This window comes from Cariama cristata, unplaced genomic scaffold, assembly GCF_000690535.1.
Source record: "Cariama cristata isolate BGI_N322 unplaced genomic scaffold, ASM69053v1 scaffold43588, whole genome shotgun sequence".
In the NCBI taxonomy this organism is placed as follows: domain Eukaryota; kingdom Metazoa; phylum Chordata; class Aves; order Cariamiformes; family Cariamidae; genus Cariama; species Cariama cristata.
The window spans coordinates 1-18,991 of record NW_009633654.1 but is presented as its reverse complement, the minus strand read 5'-3'; the positions used below and the strand labels follow the sequence as shown (position 1 = coordinate 18,991).

General features: G+C 38.1%; 1 protein-coding gene across 1 annotated transcript; it reads left to right on the top strand.

Moving 5' to 3' along the window:
* The first annotated feature begins 210 nt into the window (after window positions 1–210).
* On the top strand, window positions 211–8,288 carry GOLT1B (golgi transport 1B). Its single transcript, XM_009706833.1, has 4 exons — window positions 211–296; window positions 2,163–2,341; window positions 5,769–5,850; window positions 7,230–8,288. The coding sequence occupies exons 1-4, from the start codon at window positions 213–215 to the stop codon at window positions 7,266–7,268; spliced, it is 384 nt and encodes a 127-aa protein (XP_009705135.1). The 5' UTR covers window positions 211–212; the 3' UTR covers window positions 7,269–8,288.
* The last annotated feature ends 10,703 nt before the right edge of the window (window positions 8,289–18,991 follow it).

Sequence of the window (18,991 nt, the reverse complement as noted above, 5' to 3'; positions counted from 1 at the left end):
TCTTTTATTGAAGTAATTAGTGTCTACAAGACTTACTGTATTTGTACACTTGGGAAAGTTTTTAAGTGGTCAGAAAATAGGCTGGGTTTTTCTATAAATTTAAAATGTCTGTAGATTGGATGTTCTAAGTCTTTCACTATTTTTATGCATGAATTTTTCCTGGTACCATGTTTTGTTACATGCCTAAATTTGTTTCTTTTTCAGAGATTGGAATGGGATTAACAGGCTTTGGATTGTTTTTCCTTTTCTTTGGAATGATACTCTTCTTTGACAAAGCTCTTTTGGCTATTGGAAATGTAAGTGCCTTCTGTTTGGTCTTAGATTCTGCACTGCTTAGAATTAAGTATGTGATACATTAACATATTGTTCTATTTTTAGTTTATTTTTATCAATTTGAAACTGGATCACAAAAAATACTGTGGCAATTTGGTATAAAGGAAGAGTTATGCTCAGTGATATGTGTGAATCATTTTTCCTGATTTAAAGTTAGAACAGCTCACACGAATCTAAATATCGTACCTCCAGGTCAGGCCTGCGGTATGTTGGTCAGACAAGAAGGAGCTTGTTCCACAGTTGTTATGCTGCAGCAAATAAGATTTTTAGATTGGCTGTCATTACTAACACTTTCTTTTTTGTGATCTTGTAAGATAACTGTCAAATTTAAGTATATATTTGGATAAGAATAGTGAAGTGTTCTGTACATACTACCAAATTAATCTTTGCTGTGCTTTGTGAGGAAAGAATGAACTATGAATTGCTGATAGTCTGGGTTTAAAAGAGCCAATCACTCTTCATACTAGAGAGATTTATTATCTTCAGTTTTTACCAAATCAAAGCTTTCACTTAAAGCAGCATAGAAAATAAATCCTAGTTCTGGTACACAAAATTCCCAATCCAAAGAAAATATAAAATGACAGGGTGTTTTCCGAATGTGATCATCTCTGTGCCTCTGATGTTCTCAGCTTTGCCAGCCAGCCAAGAGCACAGCCTGGTAGAATTTTGCATCCTCTTTTGCTGATGCCTAAAAGTCTGTGGTCAAAACTGATCTGTTTCATTCTGTGGCAGTAGAGTCAAATACTGAGATCTACTGAAGGAAAATATAAAAAAAAAAGTATATTTGAATTTGGGTGCATTAGTTGAAGCATTGTTCTGAGCCATCAATAAAGTGTATAGTGGAAGAGTAAAAAATAAAATAGTGCTTATTTTTTCTTTTCCTAATGTAAGGTGGAAATATGAGATCCTGTTTAGGGAAAATTGTGAAAACATAGGTAGGAAGAGACAATGACAGGCTATGTGCTAACCAAAGATAATGCAAGGAAAGTTACAGTATCTTTACAGGAGGTTTTAAAAAAAGAAAATCTTCTGTCAGAAAAGGGAAGAGGTTTATTAAATAACATACAAAACTTAAATTTCATCTATAATCTTGAGTAAAATCTGAGAAACTGTCCCCTTCTGAGCAAAAATATTGCCCAGATGTATGCTTACAAGCTGAAATAATTACAAGTCCTGTTGCTAAAGGACACTAAAAGTAGTTCTAACTAGTTGGGACTAGTGTGATAGTGTTCAGTCTATACTGGAACTAGCAAACAGTAGAAAGACTATACAAAGCGGGGGGGGGGGGCGGAAACACCAAAAACAAAACAAAAAAAAAACCCAAGTAAGATAACTGATAATGCTCTTCAGCTGTTTTCCTTTTTTGGGTTTGCACTGTTCAGTAGATCAGTACAAGCTGTTGAAGATGTCCATGGTACAGAACAGAGGTGCTTTTGTATCATGTCTGTTCTCAGTCTTTAGGAACCTTTGCTGTCAGTGGTACTGAGCTTCAGTACTGCTTGTGGATAATGATTGTACTTATGTTACAGGACAGATATAACTGTTGTCACTGCGTCTTCTGACGTGACTGTGTTTGTCAGACCACAAAGGTAGACTCTACTTCTTAAGCAGCTGAGAGAAGAGTTTTGAATGCTAGCTACAAATGCTTTAAGATGGACTTTACAAAAGAAAATCACTAGTAAACTCCTTCTCACCATCTATATTTTGGTACTAAAAGAAGTTGTGGAAGAAATGCAATCTAGTTTTGTAGAATATATATGTGTTTACATCCTAAACTTAGGAATGTAATTAGCTATTTTCTTTCTTTGATTGGTTTTTGTCTTTTCTAGGTTTTATTTGTGGCTGGCTTGTCTTTTGTTATTGGTTTAGAAAGAACATTTAGATTCTTCTTTCAAAAACACAAAATGAAAGCAACAGGCTTTTTCCTGGGTGGTGTCCTCATAGTTCTCATTGGTTGGCCTTTAATAGGAATGATCCTTGAAATTTATGGCTTCTTCCTATTATTCAGGTAAGACTTGTTTCAAAATACCTTTCTGTATTGGTGTATCTAGGAATAAATATATTTGTTTAGTGTTGTCGCATTACAGCTCACAAAGCGGCATCCTTTAAATGTTTGTTTTTGATAGATTTTATATATAAAGTTGTTGATTTACATTTGCAAGAGGTGGAAAGTTGGTAAGTATTTTTCCAAGACTCAAATCTGCTAATGTTTGTGAGGCATATACCAAACTGACTTTGGTAATGTTGTTTATGTCTAACCAAAGAACCATAAAGCTTCAAAATATCTGGGAGCCCAAATTGTTAGCAATGCAAAACTTAAATATTTCCTCATAAAAAAGGCAGCTTTTATACTTAATATTGTTTTAGTGGGGCGTTTGTTCTTTTCTTTAACAAATGGGACAAAATGTTTGATTACAGATATTCTAGGTTTGTAACCTTACGGTTTTGTTACTATGGTAGCCCAGTGAAAAGATGTTTTCTGTATGTTTCATTACACTTGTGCCCTAGTATAGTCAGAACTGCTCGTTTTGGTTAGCCTTATCTCAACTGAGTTAAGGAAAGATGAAAATTCTTATGTATCAAGATTACTGTTCAAAACAGATTATAGCTTTCACAATGTGTCCTTTAACTTCTTCATAAATGCAATTCTAATGGTGAAAGAATCTGACTTGTTACAACCTGTATATATATCTATGTTTTATCTTTATTTCCATGGTTGAAGTTCCATACTTCACTATAGAACAAAGTGCAATATACACTAATAAGTTAGAAGGGAGGGTTTTAACTTTCTTGGACTTCTGTTCAGATGAAGACCATTTCATTAATACTTATTAATCTAATAACAGACCCCTAAAATATTTTCAAAGTGTTCAGCTACTGGCTTAAATAATATAGTTCCTGTTAATCAAAATCAAACCACTGTTCTCGTGATGCTCTTTTTTTCCACTCAGTAAAATTGAGTGTTCATCTTTTATTTAGTTTAGAGAAAATGTTTAAATATTTAAAAAAAGAAATCTTAACTTGGCTCCTACTGAAGACAGTGAGATTTATGAAAATCAAGTTTGCAGGCTTCTTATTGTTCTACTCTGTATTACTCTGAACTCTAATCACAGTATTTCACTGAATACATTGTCACTTCTTGCATGTAGCGCTTGAGTTTCATCAGCCAGTAGGGAGCAAGTAGAGTGTGTTTCCAACCGAACACCCTTCCTTTTAAAAGATCTCAAAAGAATTATAAATTACTGTGTCTAAGCAGATATGGTTATGGTTTATCTATTGGTGCTAGCCAGGGGCTAGCACGGTAAAATAATGTTGAAGGGATTGTAGAAGGTAAGTAGTTATCCCTAGGTCAGTAGGACTATCCCTTAGCCAGAAGAGTGTCAAAAAGGGATAGATAAGCAGTCACACAAGGAATTATCAGATCTGTTTTAATTTAAAACATCTCTAGACCATCTTTTCTAGTGCTTAATAGTTCTTAGAATCTAAATCCCTTGCTACAGTGTTAGCTAGTTACTACTTCGAAACAAGCTTTTTGTTTTGCTTCACTCTTGTTTATTTCAACTATTATCATGTTTTCAGCAACTTGTTCCTTTCTGAAGAAGTTAAAAATGGAGGCTTTCCTCAAGCATCATTTCATACAATTCCTCAGGATCCCACTGTTTGGTTGCATAACAGAAAACTTCCCTGGTTATCATTGGCCTCTGAAGTACTTAAATTTCTTAAGCCCAAGGAATACCAGTTCAACTTATGTACCTTTGGATTTGTTAGGGCAGTATGTTGTAAGGATGGGCATTTCTGTGTATCCTAATGGTTCTACTCATGTGGATTACCAGGACTTTTATATGGAAAACCTTTATCAAGAGCAATTTAGCAGTTCTAGTAACTTTACTTCAACCTAGACTAAGATAGTACCAATGTAAACCTCTGTACCATACTTTTTTCAGTCTGTTGGTTTTTAGATCACTAAACCAATTCCACTCGGTGTTCAGATCCCCCTAGAATTGTTACGTGTAGGTTGTTGTCTTGCATATCTAGACCACTTTTACACAATCACTTTTCATACACTCTGTAGCAGTAATTGCAGAGCCCCTGTTGTCCACAAAGCAGCGGTTAGTTACTGGTGACCAAGAACACTTAAACAAATGACAGGATTGCAAAGGTTTGTGTTTTGGCTTGTGGATTGTTTTTTGTTTTGTTTTTTTTTTTTTTAAAGATGCATATGACTGAAGTGAGAGAGACAATTATTATTTTACTGTGGTTTAAATCTAGAATGTCTTTCTTGTCTTTAAGATGCTACCACAAGTTTCCCATCGCAGGTTTAGTCTTTTGCCATACTTTCTCATGGTCAGATTGCATTCACTGGAGAAGGCTGTTATGGAACAGTATCTCTTGTACTTTAAGCTGCTTTTGGAGAGTTGTTTAGATTAGAGGCATACAAAGTTATGGCTAACAGTATTATCCCTCCTGTACTGACTATTCCTTGTTCTTGGCTACACCTATTGTTTTGATCTGTTACAGGTGGTTTGTGTGCCCTGCATGACAATTTACTGGACCACTGAAATGATCCAGTCTTTAAAAAAAGAAAATGTCTAGGAAAACTTGTTGTTATTGATATTACCCAGCAAATAGCTCTTAGCAGTGTAGTGAAGAGGATGAGGACTTGTGAAACTTCACTGTGTCTGAGGTCTCATTACACATTAATCCTTATTCTATGCAGGGAATGTATAGCGCAACAAGAGATAACTTGAAATGCCACTGCCACCTGAATTGCTGCAATTGACTGGAAAGAGCTGAGAAACTGCCATAGAAAATTTGTTTTCCTGCTGCAGAGTTGAAGTGGATAGTTCAGGGGGCTATACCATAGCAGCTATGCTAGGCAACATCCATCCCCTGGCTCATGATTCAAATCTCTGACATTACATAAATTTGTGAAATAGGTGAATACACAACTCCATCATGCTACATTTTCTTTAGTTAATGTAAAGAGTACCATATATGGTTTCAAAGGGAGTTAATCAGAATTAACTTCAGTTGTTTTTACATTGGGTATTGCAAGAATGTATTTCCTACAATGTAAAAAGAAATTACCTCAAAATACATATGGTAATTTTGAGAAATCAGTTGGGAGCATCAGTTCTGTTGATTAAGTTGGGTATTCTTTCTTTAATTATTTGTTGAAGAAAGAGCTGACTGAGGGTTGCCAGCTATGAAGAAAACTTAAGTCCATATAAAAATAAGGTGTTTCTTTCCTGGTTTTCTCCTTTCTCTGTTTAATGTATGTTGATATATTTGGTAAAATTAATGTGCTGCTAACAAACTACAAGATTTTTATGTAATCTTGATTTAAAAAATACCTGCTATTTCTTCATTTTATAGCAATATGAGAATAGTTTAATTATAAAAACTAATCCAATCTTCAAATATCTTACCTAAAGGGGGTTCTTTCCGGTGGTGGTTGGCTTTATTAGAAGAGTTCCAGTTCTTGGATATCTCTTGAATTTACCTGGTATAAGCTCGGTAAGTGTTCAGTACTTCATGCAAAATTTGAAGCTTGTACTGTTTTTTATTCCATTGTTATGGCAATAGTAGAAATGCATCAGAAATAAAGCAAATATAACTTCAGAGCAGTGACTTTGAGTGTATTGCTGTATAGTTCTTGCAACATACAGGTCACATTCATTCCCAGCAAGAGACTTCTAGATGTAAAAGGAACAAAAGGACACCTTTGCAGAAGCTGCCCCGCTTGCGTGTTGTGAAGTGGAAAGAGCCCTGAATTGTGACTCAGAACGCTGGGCTTCTGCTTCCTGCTTCACTCTTGGCCCTAGGTGGCCAGATAGGCGAATTGTGCCACTGTTCTATGCCTCTTCTCCTGTCTGTATGATGAGGAGGACACTGTTCTTCTTTGTGTAGTATTTGGATAAATTTATGAAAAGTGGCCTGTAAAAGCAAACTGTGTAGTTCAGTGTTAAGCTGCAGCTTGTATGGCAAATCCAGAAACTCTCATGATGCATAATCGTTCATCAGATATATTTATTAAGGTCCACTGCACCAGACTACGTCTTGCTGTTTGCTAAGATTTGCATTTTTTCAAATGCAGTTTTCCATTTTCTTAACCAAATAGCCAGAGACGTGAAGGCAATTAACAGGTCCCAGAAAGATGGTAATCTAGGGTGTTTCAGTCAACTACTTTTACTGTGCTAGTTTCTGTATGTATTTTAACACAAGCATTTTTAACCCTAGTTGTGAAAGCAACAGTTTTAATAGTTACTACTAAAAAAAAAAAAAAATTAATAGGGGCTATAATTTAGATGTATACAGGCTGTTTTTTAAAAACTAGTGTTCCAGATGATCTGTTCCAATCTTACAGTTAGGCCAAGTTCTGGCTCATAATTCATGATCAATTGAACGTTTCATTTGTCAATTGATCTTGCTTAGTCATATTTAATTTGATCATAATGGGGTTAAATCTTGTTTTAAAAAGATAATTGTTAATGTTTTATTCAAAGCCTACGTAGGCTCAGAAGAGAATCCACAGTAATGGTCAGTTGAAATATCTTACTTGGTCTACTAATGCATGTGTGGCTGATACTGTATTGTTTTGTTTTAATCATTCAGCTGGCAGTGTTATCTGCATTCTTCTATTTACTTTTTCATTCTGTTGCATCTTCATGTTGCACTGTTAATGTCTATATGAGAAAAACATGTCATGCAGAAACACGATTGCAAAGTAAGATTTTTAATTTTCACAAACTTAAATCATGAGACCTTGGTGAGTACTATTTGACTCTCATTTTCAGTTGCATACTAACTGTGCAAGTAGCAAGTAATATTTGAGAGTAATTTCACTGTACATAAATGTCATGCAGCTTAAAACCTTTTTGTCTCCTTTTCTACAGCTTGTAGATAAAGTTGGAGAAAGCAACAACATGGTGTAATGACAAGAGGGCAGAAGACTGGTTCTAAACTTACTGTATTATTTATAAAAATCCTTTTGAAGAATACTCAGCACAAAGGTTAAGTTGTGTACAAAGGAAAAGCTTGTTACATTCTTTACATAACAGTTTAATTTAAAATGTATAGTCAACAATATACATTAGAAAAGAAGCTCAGCAAGTATGCTTCTAGGAAAGTAACTCCAGAGTTCAGGACGTAAACTGAAGAGGTGAAAGTCATGGAATAACCTGTGTTGTAACTGTTCAAGACTATTTTTGTTGGTTTTGAAAAACATGATAGAGGCAATGAACCCGTGTGGAATTAACAGCGCCTGTACTTTACCTCCTTATTTTGAAGGTGCAGTATAGCAAACAGGCCTACATTTTTAAGAGTGACCCAAAACTTATCCAACCCTCTGCTTGCTATCCTCAAGAGTGCGAAAAATCAAACAGAAAACTTCTTGTTTAACAAGAGATGCGTCTTTGCATGAAGGTTAAGATGACTCTTCATCTTTAAGTGTATTATGACCAAAAAAAAGAGACCCTACATGGTTCTGTTGTAAACATTTTTGTAAATATGTGGCTGAAATAAAACATTGTTATCTTAATGTTTCAAAGCCAAATGTAAGTTGATTGTATTTGCCTTCCATTTCGGAATATGCAAAAGGTCAATCTTCAATAACTTCAGTCTTAAATGTTGGTTCTGAACATGTAGAGCTCAACAGGGAACTCTGGAAACTGACTTGCACTCCTTCCAGCTTGTTCTCCTTGAGTCACATTACATGTGCATCCAGATTAGAATGTAGCCCCTTGTCACTAACATGAAAACTTTGTGAAATATGCTTAGTCCACAAAAAAAAAAAAATAATGCATTTGGTTAAGGTGCTGACAGGAACCCAGTGAAATGTATCTTATCAAAATTTGAATCTTTGTTTTTAAATAGTTTGAAGCTAAGGTTTCTTTGTTTACTCTGGAACTACAAATTGACTTTTATTTTTTACAGTAATAAAATTAAAAGTTAAAGTTCTGTGTATGTGAGTCTCTGGGGAGAAAACTGAGCTAATGGGCTAACTAAGTATCAAGTACTGTAGTGAATGATTTCACGGACCCTGATGCGCCTAACCAGAATTAGCATCAGAATCCTTTATTGCTTCTTAACTCTACCTTATATGCATTACAAGAAATAGCAGAAGGGTCCATTCACAGGGCATATTTACATAACCACCTCTTTGGTTCTCATGTTACACTGCTCAGTACTCTCAGTTAGTTTATCACATTCTTGTAGATTTCTCGTGTGAACAGGAGGAGGAGGAACAAGATGCACTGGTCTTTGATGTTTGCAGGACGCTGCTTTATCTATCGCCTGTACCGTTTCCCACAAAGTACCAGTCCAATTTCCTTGTTTTGTAACTTGTTGCTTGAGTTATCTTCAAGTAACTTAAAACTTCTATCAGTCACAGCAACAACTTTGCTGTTACAGAGATTCTTAGCTAACCTGCAATAAACGTCACCTACTAATGCAAGGTCACATTTCTGCTTCTGTTGGAATGTTAAACATCATGCACTGACCTAACAAAATGTGATCATTAAGTAAATTGTATTTGTGCAGGCTTTGGGGGTTTCTGTTGTGTTTTAACTTTCTTTTCCCTTAAATGTAATCCTAAAAAAATTATCAAAATGCAATGGTAGTACTTCAAGTAGCTATGTAGTGTTAGTGATCTAATGACTGTGGGTTTTTTTTTTGTTTTTATGCAATTAAAATTGGTATTTTCCAAAATAACTTTTAAGTTAGGAAGAATCCTCATACACCAACACTTTTGAAAGTTGCTCTGATGTTTATTTGTGTAAGACATGTTTTATTTACATTACAACTGTATAAATAGCCACAATCTACTATTCCCAATGTTTAATCTGCTTCCTTCTCAAACAGGCACAGAATGATTCAGTGAAAAAATGCCATTATATTTACAATGAATAGCATCTGAAAAATCAGTGGTTTTATTTTATAAATGACAAAAAATGGCTATATTTGACTGATGGCATATGTGTTATAGTTTACAGACAGCACTAAATATGACTTGTGGCTTCTACCTCAAGAGAGAAACCAATTTTAACTGCTCCCATAGATCTGTTGTGTGTCAAAATGACTAGAGAATAACACTACAGCAGTTTGGCAAACTCAGCTTGTTTGCTTTGATAGAGCACTAGTTTGTACTGTGGGAATCAAGTACTGTTTAAAGCAGGCGGTGTTCATCATTTACATTACAAGTCAGCTACCTGAAGATTTTTGTTCTTCTCTTTTCAAAAGTGACGTAATGGGAAGGGTGGATTGCACCACATGACTATGGAGCTCTGACTGAAAGCAAATTGCTTGATAAGCTGAAGTACCTTCATCAACAACAAAGGCAATGATTTCTTTCAGAGGTGTTGAATGTGTTGCTGTATATGATCTTTTAGCCCTCTGAAATGCCAGGATGTAGGCAGTTCATCTCACTTCTATTTAATTCATTGTTTTAAATCAAAAGTCAATTTTTGTCAGGTGTGAACTGTTGTGAAAAGTGTCTGAGGGAACAAAATTGTATATTGAATTTAGCATGGTCTTTATCCCTCAAGGTAATGTTGTCTTTGAGACAGTTTTGCTAAGATAAATGTGAGTGGCAGCAAAGGTCGAAACAACTTAGCCTTAAAATGTTTCTGACATTGTAAAAATATCTTTAACAGAAACATACTTGGAACATTTCCCCTTTTAAATGCAATTTATAATTGTTGCTTTAAAAATCATAAGGATGGATCTTATTCTGAGCAAATGAATACTGTAAATATCTTTGTCATATCTTGAATGAATGAGTACCTTTTTCTATAATTTGTCTTTGTGTCTCTTTACGTGCACATTTTAAGAAAGTGTTTTGACAAGTTCTCCTTTCCAAAGGTTAGGGAGTACATGCTGTTACTGCTTGGCTATCTTACACTGTTGTGACTTGCACAGTAAATAGTGTCTTTGATTAATCTTAAATGGAAAGGTTTCTTTTTCTTACAATAAACGTTTTACGTAAACATCCCCATAGTTATTCAGGTTCCAGTTTCAAACACATCACAACAGAATGTGGAAATTACTATTATGTGAGAGAGAGTTTCTTTGTTGAACTTGGAGCAGGTTCTAGCCCTTGTGCTTTCAGTTTAGTTCAAGGATACGAACAGGAGTTCTCTGTATCCTAGAGAATGGCCTGATAAGCAGGTTTACTCCTCTGTGGTGATCAGCAAGCTTGCAGCCCACTATTGAGGATTTTCACAGAGGGAGTAGAACAACAAAGTGGGGATTTTAATTGGTTGGTGAGGTGGTGTGTTGTTGCTATGTGCTAGCTCATTCCCTAAAAACTGGTGCACTTTTGACTGAAGTTCCAGCCTCTCAATTAACTTTTACCAAAGTTGCTTCTGTCCTAAGAATTCCAAAGAATTGGTACTTCCTAATTCAAAAGGAAAAAAAATCCCCGCTACCTCTAGTTATATTTGTTAAACTGTGAGAGGTATAATGTTAATCTGTAAGTAGCTCATGGCCAGTTACTTTCAGTGAACAGTTGCCATTTATTAACCATGAATACTTTGACTTTGTTATTGCTAACAACATGGTACCACTGTAGTTTAGAATCTGTGTCAAAAACATTGTAGAGAAAGGTATCTTGTATCTGCGGTAGGTGTCAAAGGCAAGATTTTACTGGATTACTTTAAAATTGTTTCCTTGCCAGATTTCAAGTTACAAACTCATCTAGTTGTTGCCTTTCTGGTTTGCTTGATTATCAGGCTGGAAAGTAGAGTCCACATCCCTAGCCCAAATGTAGTAGGTATCTCTCTCAGCTGTCTCTTCAGATGTCACTGCCAACCCTGGGACTCCTGTCTCTATTTCTCTGACTGCCATGTCCTGGCTTGCTTTGGCTGTTACTTCTACCCTTCAGATTGCCATTACCAGCTATGATAGCATTAGCGTGCCGTTACCAGCCTAACTTACCCAGCAGAATTTGTCTTTTGTGGCCTGTTTGTTCTAAGCTTTACCCCTCCAGTAGTGGTCTTGGCATATTAAAGCATCTTTCAGAAGACTTGGATCTCATGCTCAGTCCAGCAAAGAGTTTCTGCAGCTGCTGTAATCCCTTGCCAAGCCTAATTTCAGCACAATTATTATATGCTAAATCATCCTCCTCAAATATGTAACACTTTACAGAAAAATGACAGGACTGATGTGGAGCGATTTGGTGTGGAATTCATTATCTCAAACTAAGTGTTATGACTGATAATTTGGGATATTGCTGAAGATCTATTTATAGAAATGCATTTATGTGTTTTTTACCAGTCATTAATCTGAGTAGTTTACCTGCTGAAGTAGTGCATGTCTGGAGGTATACTTGCTCAAAAGCGTTTGTGGTCCTGTATGCTTTCTAGCAGATAGCATTTTTCATGGAAGTAGTAGTACCACTTTGGTAGGGAATGTAATGGATCTCCTATAAAAATACAGGGATTAGAAGCGTCTTATTGCATATAATGCCAAAAGCTCATAAAAGCATTGGGTTCCTAGCTGACTTACTACGTACAGGAATTTCTCCACTGAAAGGGCAACAGTGTTTAACCTACTGTTTGGTACGGAGCTGTACATCTCATTAAGATCCAGGAGCCAAGATGTTTGTAACTGGAAACTGGCGTCCTGCACCATCGAATTGACAGTGTAGCTGACCACGGGCGAAACGTAGGTGGCCCACAATCTCTTTATTTTCTTTTTTTCGGTGCCTCGCTCTGAACCTCGGTTCGGGTCCGAACCAGCTCCTCTGCGATCGGTTTCGGCGGCGGTCACCCCGCGGACCGAGGCCCCGGGCAGGGCGCGGAGCTCCCCGCCGCCATCAGGGGGAGCCACGAGGAAGAGAAACGCCCGGGAGCCGCCGAGAAGGCGGGAAGGGCCCGGGGGATTCACCGGCTCCTCGTGAGCGCTAGAGCGGAGCCTGCGCTGCCCGGGGTCCCTGAGGCAGCCAGCCACCTGCAAAGCCGGCGACTGGAGATCAAGTGGTCATGCCTCATGTGGTCGAGGGCAAAAGATACTTTTCATTGTCGTCTTTTCAAATCAGCCACACAACAAGCCAACAGTTCCAAGCCCTGTAGCTGGTAAGTGGGATCCAAAAAATGTCTTGAAAATTTCTGGCTGGTTTGTTGTGTACTTCTGGAGTGTTTTTAAGCTTGATTTAATTTAGACTGAGGAACTGCAATGTGGCCAGGTCGCCCAGCTGAGTGGCTTTTATCGTTAGCCATCTAACTTTGCACGTCCAGAGAAGGCTAACAAAGGTGGTGAAGGGTCTGGAGCACAAGTCCGGTGGGGAGCGGCTGAGGGAGCTGGGGGTGTTTGGTCTGGAGGGCTGAGGGGAGAGACCTGATCGCTCTCTACAACTACCTGAAAGGAGGGTGTAGCGATGTGGGGGTCAGCCTCTTCTCCCCGGTAACTAGCGATAGGACAAGAGGAAACGGTCTCAAGTTGTGCCAGGGGAGGTTTAGATTGGATATTAGGAAGAGTTTCTTCACCAAAAGGGTTGTCAAGCATTGGAACAGGCTGCCCAGGGAAGTGGTAGAGTCACCATCCCTGGAGATGTACTTAAAAGATATTGTATTTAAAGTATTCAAAAGATATGTAGGTGTGGCACTTAGGGACACGGTTTAGGGGTAGACTTGTCAGTGCCAGGTTAATGGTTGGACTTGATAATCTTAAAGATCTTTTCTAACCTAAACAATTCTATGAATTTATGTGGAAAATTATCCTCAACTTGCTTACCTCCCCCCCACCGAAAAAAAAAAAAAACCACAACAGCACAAAATATCAAAATATCTCTTACTTTTCTGCCAGTTTTTAGGCAGGCCTGAGTTGGGGAGACAGAAGCAACTTAGTGGTTATAAAATCTTGGCAGTTACCTTGGATGGGGAAAATGGGCTGGCAAGGAATCACAGCACTTCCATTAAAAAGTGAAGGAGTGGGTTGATCGTGGTGAGACCTCCGGATTCATGCGGCCCAAGCGCTAAAGCCTCCGATGGAGCCGGCTGAGGGGGGCTCTGCTGCTGGCTCGGCCCCTGAGGTGCTGCTGCCACCTGCAGCGTCTCCCTGTGCCCCCATTCCCACCTATGATGCGCCCAAACTCATTTTTAGTGCCTTTTGAAGACTTTGTTTCAGAAGCATGATTAACACTTTACATTGTGCAACATGAAGGAAGCTAGCCCCATTCGGACAGGGCTGTGGGGCAGGCAGCGCTGAGGGAGGCAGGTGTGGAGGCCTGGAACCTGCTGGAAGAGGCCTGTGGGGAGGGGCCCTGTGCTGCCCCCACCCTGCTGAGGAGGCTATGAGGAGAGGGAGAGGGAGAGCAGAGGAGCTAGAAAACAGAAGTCTGGAAGGAATGTTGGAAACAAACTCTATTCTTGGTTAATTCCCAGAGTGTAATGTTTTTCTTGCCTCTCGGGGCAGGAGTAAGTGACACATTGACAAAGTGCTTATTTAGGAAGAATGCATAAAATACTGTTTCCCTGAGTGGGTGGGAATGAAAGGGCAGGAGACCTTGTGTTTCTTTGGTTCCAATTACCCTCACACATGCAAGCCTTTTCCTTTCAGCCTTTTTCTTAGTGTTTTCCTGGTTGTCAGGTGTTGTGTGGCTGCTTTCTCCTTTATCTTCTCTCACAACTCTCATTTTTTAATGTTTCTTTCTGAGAGTGGAATTATGCAGTCTGTACTTCTTTGTGAGGATGCCAGCTTAGATGCTTCCCACCCGTTAGCATCTACAATTATTTCCCACTCCCATGCTTTCTATCTGGGTTTTTTGTACCCAGATCACTCTATTAATCCGTTTTACAGCAGAGCCCGCACACAGTGGAGTTGGCATGTTCAAGGAGGTGGAAAAATGGCAAGAGGATGGAAATGAGGAAATAAGCACCAGGAGAAGGTGCTGCTACAAAAAGATCTTGCTTCTCTGAAAATAACATCCACTGAAATCTTGCATCTCACTCGAGCCCTTCTGCAAGGTGACATGTGCCTACGACAATAAGAGAGGCCACTGTGCCTTCATCTTTCTGTTTCTACAAAGAATCCTGTTTCTTCTCCTTTTGCAAAATGAAGACTAGTAATTGCAACCATCACTTTCTGTGTATAAGGCTTATTATTTCAGCTTCTCTTGTCATTCTGTTGTGGCCCCAAATGACAAGACTTTAAATGACCTGTCCTTCTCTGAAATAAAAACAATTAAAAAATTCTTACTCTAATATTTTGTACTTATATGAACACATATATAACATTTACATAATACTTTTTTTTTTTTTTTTGGTGTTAGGAAATTTCTACAACATCAGTCTGATTCTCATCCAAAGGTTTTTCTTTCCCTCACTTTAATAACTTTCCACAGCTGTATTCCCAGTTCTACAAGGCAGCTATATGAAGTCATGTCCTGCAATTGCCTTCTTAATTGTTCTGAAGAGTTTTAGTTTTGTGACTGAAATCAGTCACAGGTTTTCCCTGAAGAATATTTTAGACAAAAGTTGATGTTTCCTTATTTTAAATATTTGTGTCAATGCACTTTCATGTGACTGTAGAAACCAAGCAAGACTGAGTTTTAGTACAAAAGCGAAGTAGAAGCAAAGTATTTCAGGAAGATCAAAACATAGCATTCTGATATTTTTGGAAGAGACAAATTTTCTTTATTTATTTATTTTAATAGCTTTGGAACACATTTCAAAATGGCTTATAGTACAAAAAGCTTCGAAAATTTTAAAAGATAAAAATCAAACTGAAACACAGATTTTGTCAAAATGATACCTTTTGATTGAATCACAATTGCTTTCTCCACATTTTACTGCGGGAAGTTTTAATTCCGTTTCAGAAGGAAAAAAAATCTCAGAATTCCAGCTTCCTCTTAAATGGAAAATGTGGTTTACCCTATCTTCTTTATGCAGACTGGGGTTATAAGAGGAAACCTTTGAAAGTGTATCAAGCTATGGGCTTCTGCCCTTCATTCCTTGTAGAATTATGGAATTATACAAGCTACCTCTTTCAAAATTTCCCATTTGGCTTTATATCATAGAGCCTTTTCATTTTCGTAAGAGTGGTTCCTTATACTTCTGTGGCTAAAATGTGAGTTTATTCAGTTCTGGTTTGGATAATGTACGCAACTGAAACCCCTTTGGTTTTTTTCAAAAATTCCACTCGTGAGCCCAGAGCAAGCAGAAGGAATGCTGTGCTTTTCTGCATGGCTTCTGTGCAGACCAGCAAAAGGAACAGAACATGCTAATAACAGGTTTTTGTGGCCACTCTACAAACATAATCTGCCCCAGGGCCCCAGGTGTCACAGCTCCTCTTTGCCTTGTGAATCTCTAAAACTTGTGGAAACACTTTGGACTTGAAGCGTATAAATTACCTAATTCTCTCATATCTGTGAAAAACTTACTCATTAAAACTTCTAAAGTTTAACAGTGCTGTCAAGCGTACACAGAATGCTTCGTGTTAATGGAAAATCTAGCTTAGAAATGAACAATGGCCTGTTTTATGAAAATGAAATATTCAGAATGTAGAAAATGTATGTTCTTATTGATGGATCAATACAACTGATTGAATCAGTAGAGGCAAAGATAAAGTCAATGTCCCTTGCATTATAACTTCTGGAGTGTTACGTAAGGAAGCGTAACTAGATTGAGGTAATGCAAGCCAACACTGCAAAAAAATGTCTGTATGGCGCATTTACTAATGGCAGTTTCTTTTTTGGGGGTGTTGCAGCAATATGCAGGTTTTGAGGTAAGTTCTGTAGCTTTTCCGAGTTTTGGTCTCCTTTTTCTGATTTTTATTTGCAAGTTCAGGGCCAGCTTGACTATCAATAAAAGATGTCTTTTTAATATATGCATTTTGGCTTTGCATAAATCCTCTGTAGTTCAGCTAACATTTCTCCTTTCCCTTTCCTTTACTGCTCCTGTTTCATAGTTATGCCCAGGCCATGGATTCTGCTCTGTACCTCAGTAGTTGGCAGTAATTTGAAATGCATTTCTGTGGTGGAGCATGATGCAGAGAACTTGGAAAGAAAAAGGGCTCACAGCACAATACTGTTCAGACTGGCAAATTGAGGTCTGGAAACAGTAACGCTGCGTTCAAACAGCTTCTGTTCTATAGGGATTCAGGATACTGAAGTAAGTCTGGAGAAACTGGAGAAACTGTAATAAGGAATGCAAAAAAATATATGGATAAATATCACAAGGAGCAGACTCAGCATGACTTTTCTGAAAGGAAATCCTGACCTGCCTGTATAGAAACTTCTTGGAAGGATTCAATGAACATACAGGCAGTAGAGGTCCAATTGATACAGTCTACTTGGATTCCCAAAGGACTTGACAAGGTCCCTTACCAAAGGCTCGTAGAAAATAAGCTCCCATAAGAAAGGGGCTTTTATGGTTGCTTTCATTAGTTGGTTAAAAGATAAGAAACAGAAGAGAGAGAGAGTCTGTGCAATTGAGAAAATAGTAGGGAAATGGAGGCAAGTAGAGAAAGGACAAAGTTTGCTGATGAGATTAAAACCTTCAGGGTAATGGTGTTAAACAATTCAGCCACACTAGAGCTATCTGCAAAGAGTTGCAGAAGGACCTTATGAAATTGAGTATGCAGTTGTCAAAGTAACATATAATAATGTCTGCAAGTATAAAATGATACACATGGCAAAAAATATGCTACATTTATGTAAACAGTGATAGGTTATGAATTACCTGTTATTTTTCAGGAATTAGATAGTTTGTAAAAATACCAGTTCAGTTTAGTGCTCAGAAACAGTCAAATTGGGAAACAGAACACCAGGCATTATTATGAAAAGAAACACAGGAGAAAAAGCAAATTAAAAGTAAATATGGTGACCTGCATTTTGAGTGTTTTGTGTAGTTCATGTCCCCTTCCTAAATTAAGGACAATCAAGGGTGTGGAACTGTTTTTATATTAAGACTGAAAAGATTAGGACTTCTCATCTGGAAGAAGGAGATGGCTGACAGAGGATTCAACAGCAGTCTGTAAAATCACAAATGACATAGAGGGGATGAATATTTTGGTCTTCATTTCTGTTTACAGTCTCACAATATCAGAAGAAGGGAGCATGATGAGAAATTTTCAAGTGGCAAGTTCAAAATAGAACAAGATTATGTATTTTTCTACAGAACAGAGAAAAATTGTGGCTCTCTTTAGCACAAAATCTTCTAGATGCCAAATTCTACATGGGTTCAAGGAACAATTAGATGAATAGAACAAAAATCCGTGAAGAACTGTTAAGCCTAAAGAATTCATTTTTCGTGAAACTGCTGTGGTACAAAACCCCTTGAGACTAAAAAATCGTATCAGGAAAGTGCCCCTATGTGCTTATTCTGTTCTTGTAACTCTTCTGAAGGGATCATTATTGTCAACTGTCAGAGACAGAGTATTGAATTAAATGGACTTTTGGCCTGACCCAGTGCAGTTGTTCCTACCTTGTGGTTGTAATCTGAAGATAATTCATCATGAATGGATTGAATTGCTCTCAAGAGCACTGAGTAGCAGTTCACTGATGATGAATTGTATCTGTCTGAGGCTTCTTTGCTGCCCTCTCTGCCTCCTGTTCTTTGCTCAATTTTTCTTCTCTTCTAAATAGCCACTAAAACATCACTGTTCACATGAACTTTCATTTTGTGTAGTGTCATTTACCCATCTTTCTTTGAAATCCAAATTTTTGTAATTCCAATAAATAGCATTTTCTTACCTGGCTGAAGAGTGGCAGGAACAGAGATCTGCTTATGTTGATGTAACCAATCTCTGGCGCTATACAAGAGAGAATAATTCACGTACATCATGCAAAGCAGAACCTGACAGTTTTGACAGTAGCATTGAGATGAAACTGCTTTCTGTGAGTTCTCTGAAGCAGATCAGTAGGGGAAAGCATTTATGAAAACAGTAGTAAAGGAAGAAAAGACTTAACTGTAAAATCAGTGAAGATGAAAGTAAGCACATTGTTAACATTACACTGGGGTTACACTGCGATTTTCTCTTAAAAATTCACAGTTTTGTTGTTCTACTACTGTACAGCTTCACTGGCAGCAGCACTGGTAGAAGTAACAGAGCAGACTGGCCTCTGATGTTTATTCTTTTGTCTTCAGGTGCTGGTCACCTGCCTGCCAGGTACCTACGCACAGAAATCAGAGATACAGTAGCACACACCAACTGGCTGCAAGATGGCCAGCTGAGCTACAAAGAGCTGTGAAGGTGTAGCTACAATGGCTTCAGCATGGACTAGGCACTGGTTAGCAGGGGGAGGACCCGGAGCCCCATCCTGAAACATCTGGCAATCCCAGCTGGCTCCAAACAAAACGGGTTGTGTGGGCCCCTCCTCTGCTCTTTGCCAGTGCTGGAGGCCTTGCACAAGTTGTGCACGTAGTGGTGGCAGGCGGAAGGCCTGGGCACAGCCTGCTTTGCAGTGAGAGAACTGAAAGCCTTGCTGGTCAGGGGAAGGATAAACCGCGAGGTGTTTGGTGTCTCAGACAACTTGGACGCAAGAAGGAGGAAATGACTCAGAGACTGCAAATGATGAGTTTCTTAATTCTTGTTAAGGCAGAGGAGTAAGAAGAACGTGTTACCCTCAGTGTAAATTACAGTAAAAGCATTTAATTGTCTCCACTTGGAAGGCGCAGCGCAGCGCATGATGTGGGGCCATTTTAGGGACGAAGCACGG

What these genes read in the sequence shown, in the direction of transcription:
- GOLT1B (XM_009706833.1), top strand. Translation starts at nt 213, where the DNA reads ATGGGATTAACAGGCTTTGGATTGTTTTTCCTTTTCTTTGGAATGATA. An exon ending in GGCTTCTTCCTATTATTCAG is followed by an intron (nt 2,342 to 5,768) that starts GTAAGACTTGTT and finishes TCTTACCTAAAG; the next exon opens with GGGGTTCTTTCCGGTGGTGG. An exon ending in ATTTACCTGGTATAAGCTCG is followed by an intron (nt 5,851 to 7,229) that starts GTAAGTGTTCAG and finishes CCTTTTCTACAG; the next exon opens with CTTGTAGATAAAGTTGGAGA.